This window comes from Poromitra crassiceps (genome assembly GCF_964638095.1).
Source record: "Poromitra crassiceps genome assembly, chromosome: 30".
Lineage (NCBI taxonomy): Eukaryota > Metazoa > Chordata > Actinopteri > Beryciformes > Melamphaidae > Poromitra > Poromitra crassiceps.
In genome coordinates, this window is record NC_139652.1 from 2,177,386 (window position 1) to 2,184,010 (window position 6,625).

The window sequence follows — 6,625 nt, forward strand, 5'->3', positions numbered from 1 at the left end:
CACACACACACACACACACACACACACAAGCTGAGTGGCGCTGTGAAATTTAGTCTCTGCATTTATCCCATGGAGGCATGTCCTTCCTCCGGGGGGCAGCCAGGAGCAGTGGGCAGCTTTCAGTGGACAACGCCCGGGGGCCATCTTATCTTCAGTTCTTTGTCGTCGCTGGTCAGGTAGTGGGGATCCATACCGATGTTGTATGGAGGAACCCCCAGGACAGACCAGACAGACCAGAAGGACAGAGTTTTCCTCTTTTTTTTTTATCTTGTCGTATCATATTTTTACCGATTTCATATTGTCAATTTTGATTTTGAATCAAAAAAGAAAAAGGAAGAAAATGCATCATCGTACATCATTCTATTCTATGATTTATTGCAGCTCAGTTAGAGCAGTTGAACTTGTGAAAATGTAACTTTATAAATGTTCACACTGTAGTTGCGATATTAATTTCTCATCATCCCTCTATGCATGTTGATGACGCCACACGGTGGGAGAAGGTTCATCTGACGAGGATGTTGTGTCCATCTGGTGTAAACATGCTGATCCACTGCTAATAAAAATACACAAGACATGAATACAAGACATGAAAACCCTCCCCTCAAATATCCAAGCCATGCAGGTGCTCTTCATCATGCAGGTGCTCTTCATCATGCAGCTGCTCTTCATCAGCCCTAAATTAGGGATGCACCGATCGATCGGCACGTGACCGGAAATGGCCGATTTTCACGTGATCGGCCTCGATCGGTGATCTGCGCCGGTCACTCTAAATAGCCGATTCTGTGAGCCGATTTTCACATGACGTGCGCGCACCCCAAAGCACCGAGACAGGCACCCAGCCACCACACCACACACGCCAGCATACCTTCCTCGTTGTGGATTTTTTTCACCGTCAGTGAAGTAGACAAATCTCGCAGTTTGTCACACATGCAAGTCGAAAATAAGCCGTGGAGACAGAGATGCGGCCGAGTCCCGCTCGGCTGGAGTCAAGTCTGAGCGGCTCGCTTCACCTCACTGGCCCCCCTCTCTCTGCTCTCTCTACCCGGGAAGCAGTGCTGCTGCACCCGGTCACAGTGCACAGCCGACTTGGCGAGGTGAACGCGAGCATTGTGTCCACCATTCCCTGACCTGCCTTTTTCATTCCACGCTGCTGCCTCAGCCTGTCAAGTCATGTTGTAACGTTGATACAGGAGAGACTATTTGTTTCGTATTGCAAATAGAACGACATGAGAACGACGGACATAATAATAAAAATGCATCGGACTCACAAGTGTGCAAGGATTTCTGTGCGTGACGATATTTTTTCTGATGGCAGATAAAAATACGCATACCAAACTTCGGACTGTGTGTAAACTCCGCCTGATATTCAGACTGAAGATCGTTACTGTAACTCATAAACTCATTTCCCCTCTACTCAAGAGGACTGGTCTGGAGCCAGGCTATAAACTCCTTGTCCATGGATCATTTTGATGTTCTGTTGCACCTGTTTTCTTTTGGAAAAGTAAATGCATGATAGCTGTGGGATATAGGCTATTGGATTTAATTTAATTGTTGTATTCATTGTATTTGCACAAAAAAGCTCTGTCCAGTAGCCTAACCTGGAACACTTTTATTTTGAGATGTGTTTGAGTGAGATGGTCCTACTTCATGCAAATGATAAGATAAGATTATTTGGATCCCCATTAGATGTAAGAATTGTTCTATGAATCTTAATTTTCAAACAAAGTTACAAAAACATTTGTGTAAGCTGTCAATTGTTGTTTAAAAAAAAAAAAATCGGAATCGGCAAAAATCGGTATCGGCAAGTCAGACTATTCAAAAATCGGAAATCGGAATCGGCCAAGAAAATGGCAATCGGTGCATCCCTACCCTAAATAGATGCATCAGAACCTGGATCATTACTAAGTTATGGCTGGTAGTAGGGATGCACCGATCCACATTTTTTCACTTCTGATCCGATTCCGATACCTGAATTTGGATATCTGCTGATACCAATATTTTTCTTGAATATACAGTAAAGGCAAAGATTTGGCCAATTAAAGTTTTTTTTTTAATTATGCCTTGCAAAAAGCAGACAAAATTAGGAAAATATACAAGGCAAAGAAGGATACTATTATACTATTATACCCCCCGATTCCGATCCGATCCGTGAATCAGTGCCAATATCGGCACCCGATACCGATATTGGATCGGATCGGCCCCATGCCTAGCTGGTAGCACAAGAGAAGATGTTCTTGTAGATGCCCCCCCAATCATTTTAGGACAAGCATGTTTTTGTTTTTGTTTGGTGTTTTTAGTTTGACCTCTCATGGCTTGTGGCAGTGGTGAAGCTGACCTGCAGTGCACAGTGGCGTATAGCACCTCAGGAGGAAGTTGTCTCCTCTTGGATGGAGCGTTTGGTGATTAGGAAGGAGGTCATGTGACCGTGCCTGATGAGTCACATGATCGTGATGCGTGATGAGCCTGGCCTGTGATCTGATGCAGAGGAGGTGACTGCAGGACGAGCCTCAGCTTTGCTCTGTCTGATGCACAGCTAAAGGGGAAGCCCAGAACGGCCGTTTTCTTTATAGCCTTATCTCAGGATAACGAGCGTTGCTATCTCGAGATAACGAGTTAATCTTCCTGATATGCGAAAATAAAATATTGTTTCCTCTTACTACTCATTGTAATGTTGATCATCACAGATCAGGAGTGCCACGCATGCCAGCATGCAGAGATGCTGCCTTGACAACTGTAGCAACTGACTTAAGATAGAAATGTCAGATTAAGGAGTAGCTGCAACTAACCATTATTTTGATCATTGATGAATCTTTCGATTATTTCATTATTTCTTCGATTAATCGATTAAACCCATCGATAAAAACAAATGTGTGGATTTTATTGACAATCTGTTGTCAAATCTGTTGACACGGCACCTAAAACAGACGGAAAACCAGGTACGGTTAGCTCTAGCCAGGCTAGCCATTGTCAGCAATAACAGTTGATAACAACAACGCATTACACAGTATTTTGCACATCCAAACAGCGTAGAAACTTGTCCACAGATAGAAGTTAGACAGCACTCATCTTGGATTTTGAGGTCGGGGTTGGGTCGGTGAGTTTCAGAGTAGGAAAGCCCAGTTCAGTTGACGTGACCGGGGTGTTCCCTGACCTTTGTCCTGGGAAACTCCTAGTTCCCTGTGCAACTGGAAAATTAGTCCAATTGGGCTGTACATTTGAGATTTGAAGCGAGGAATAAAACCCTAAAAGCGTTTTCTCTCTGGTTTTGGTTACATCATTCTGCACTTGTCGCTCGGTGACCAAAAACAAAAGCCAGTATCGTGCCGGCCTTTGCACTGATATGCTAAGTCAAGTTCTCTTGTGAGCAGAGAGGCCATGCCTCTGTGTGTCACATGGAGAGAGTCAGTGACACCTTGCTTAGAAAAGCCAAGTCTGCCACTCATGAGGCTAAGCTGCACAATGCAAGTGGAGCCAACAGCTGAACTGGGTCAACTTGACACGAACACAGCTGACACTGTCAAGTCAAACTGATCAACATGTGTGAGGGAGCGGAGTGAGAGTGACTAACCCTCTACCACAATGTAACATTTCATTTAGCATCACCTGCATCACAGACATTCTCATTCATTTCATTTGTCATGTTTGTGCTAATTCCTTCTGTGTGTGTGTGTGTGTGTGTGTGTGTGTGTGTGTGTGTGTGTGTGTGTGTGTGTGTGTGTGTGTGTGTGTGTGTGTGTCAGGCTGGTGCAGGGTCGCTCGCCATGGCCGCAGACATCCAAGACTTCCAGAGGACAGAGGCGGATCGCCTCAATGAGGTCAAAGGTCACCTGGAAATTGCCTTACTAGAGAAACACTTTCTGCGTGAGTAACCTGAGCTCACTGTTACACGGCTGTGCTGAAACATTGCTAGACTCCAGCTTTCAGACACTTTTTAGTGTTTCAAGATACTATTGCCAGTTGCATTCTCTCATATTGGTCAGGGGGGACACTTTTGAAAATGGCCGTGCGTTTTATCCTGGCCGAAATTTTGCCTAACTTTGGTACGTTGTTTATTTAGCCCCCTTTCCCGACAACATAGGTTGGGTTCTACCAATAGATGCCTTAGGTTTTTTACTGTCATAATGGTACAAATATCATCACTCTAGATTTGAAAACGAGCCCGCCACAGCCTCTGAAACACTGCAATGTATCCCAGCAGATTTTGATTTTGATTTGATTTTTTATAATATTTTTTTGTTAAATCCATGGCTGGCCAAAACAAATAAACAAATGGCCTGCTGGCCCCAAATTGCTCAGCCATGGCTAAGATAGAGCTACTCATGGAGCTAAATTAGGGATGCACGATAATTATCGGGTCGATAAATTATTGGCCGATACGGCCATTTTGCGTTATTATTTATTATTCCGATAATGACATTTTAGCCGATAACAGAGGCCCACTTGGCTTTGTTTTGCCTTGGAAGTGGCCACCGAGCATATTGGTGTCGCTCGTGACATCACAGCTGCACCTGGTACTAGAGCAAAACATGGCTGCCACTAGGGATGGGGCCGATCTGATCCAATATCGGTATCGGGTGCCGATATGGCACTAATTCACGGATCGGATCGGATCGGAATTGAAAAAAAAAAAAAAAAAAAAAAAATTGCAATTCCAGCCGTAATTTGTATAATAATGTATAATAGTATCCTTCTTTGCCTTGTATATTTTCTTAATTTTGTCTGCTTTTTGCAAGGTATATTAAAAAAAAAAACTTTAATTGGCCAAATCTTTGCCTATACTGTATATTCAAGAAAAATATTGGTATCGGCATAATATCGGTATCGGCAGATATCCAAATTCAGGTATCGGAATCGGATCGGAAGTGAAAAAAGTGGATCGGTGCATCCCTAGCTGCCACCAGTGTGGCTGTTTTTCACAGTTTCAGATGATTACAGCGCTGTTGCAATTTGCAATCCATGTCCCGCACGGGTTCCGAGAGGGAGGGGAAACGTCTGAGCTGGCATTAGGTTAAACCAAACCTGGCGAGGATGCAGCGGATTTGTTTAGCGTTACCGTGTGACTAGCGAGCATTAGCTCAGCTAGCGCGGCCTACACTCAAGCTCCCCGCTCGGCAGAGAAACTTGAATCAGCCCCGCATTCAAACAAGTATTCAAAGCACTTCATACTCACAGAGCTGGCGTAAACCTTATAGAAACCCCTTTACCCAAAATGAAACCTCCGGGGATTGTCTCTTTAACTCCCAAAACAACCCGCTAACGTTATTAAGCTAACCGGGAGCTAGTCCCATTATAAACCAAACGGGGACTTCAAAAGGGAGTTGAGCTAACGTTAGCTATATGCAGCTGGACAGAGCCACGATCTGTTTGGAGACAAATAATAAGAAAAACAAACGCGCACATTACATAAAAAAACATCAGTCAACATCACCTAGTGTCTTTTCTTTTTCTGCACTTGGACTCAAGGATGAACTGATTACATTTTGGTGGTCAAAGCCAAGGTCACTGTGACCTCACGAACACCATTTTCAAGCTTGGTAACGCCATATCTCAGTAACACCTTGACGAAGTTTCTTCACATTTGGCTCAAATGTCAAAGTCTGGACAGACATGGACGTCGAAGGCTCACTTGTTGGCAGAGCCATATCCGCTGTGCAGTTGTTCTAGTCTGAAAGAGGAGTGTTATGAGTCCTGTGTGGTTTCTTTATCTCACCTAGACACATTTTTCTCTTCTTTCTTTGCTTTATCATTAATATGTGTGAATTAGGGATGTAGGTACTACCGGTACTACCCCCGAACCGCGGTACTATTGCTGTAGAACAGGTTCTATACTAAGATTTAAAAAGACCGGTACTTTTCCGACCGCTGCTATGACTGATAATGGTCAATATGAGCCTGTCTCTTTAAGAAATGCGCTGGAGTGAGTGACGTCATATCCACATGTCAAGCGGTGAGGAAAAGAGTTTGAGGAAAAAAAGCAGCTGAGCACTGAGCAGACCCGCGCACATTAAAAGCAAACTAGCAAAGTAGGCTATGGCTAAACACAAAGCCTCTCCCAGCCCAGTTAGTAGCAGCAGCCAGCCGATCTACTATGAATCACCTCATTCAATGGAAAGGAATTGCTTCAAAATGTCCCCATTCGATGGGGTGGAGTAGATCGGGTGCAGCAGCTGTGCCCTTTCACAGTTTACATCTAACGTTATGTAGGCTACTTTCACGCATACTTCAGTCAGGGTTATCGACAGTCCATATTATTGCCTCTGCACGTTTCCCGACGCTACAGTGAGAAAATGCGCTCGTTAACTAACGTTACAGCGGACTCCGCTGTACTAACGTTACAGCGGACTCCGCTGTACTAACGTTTACAGCGGACTCCGCAGTAACGTTAGTTAACGAGCGCTCACTGTAGCGTCGGGAAACGTGCAGAGGCAATAATATGGACTGTCGATAACCCTGACTGAAGTATGCGTGAAAGTAGCCTACATAACGTTAGATGTAAACTGTGAGTAATACTGCCTGAATGCCCCACCCATGACAAGAAGTGCTAAACTGGAAGTTGAGATTACTGAGTATAAACAATTTAGAGACATCAGCCCTGCAGAGGATCCCCTGGCATGGTGGAAGCAAC

At 44.3% G+C, this 6,625-nt stretch overlaps 1 protein-coding gene across 1 annotated transcript in view; it reads left to right on the top strand.

Moving 5' to 3' along the window:
• The window catches only part of LOC310800334 (GRAM domain-containing protein 4-like), a 50,517-nt gene that overhangs the window by 9,697 nt on the left and 34,195 nt on the right, over positions 1-6,625 (top strand). The window contains exon 3 of the mRNA XM_083662927.1: positions 3,741-3,861. Within this exon, the coding sequence (XP_083519053.1) occupies positions 3,741-3,861 (121 nt within the window). The remainder of the gene's footprint in view (positions 1-3,740; positions 3,862-6,625) is intronic.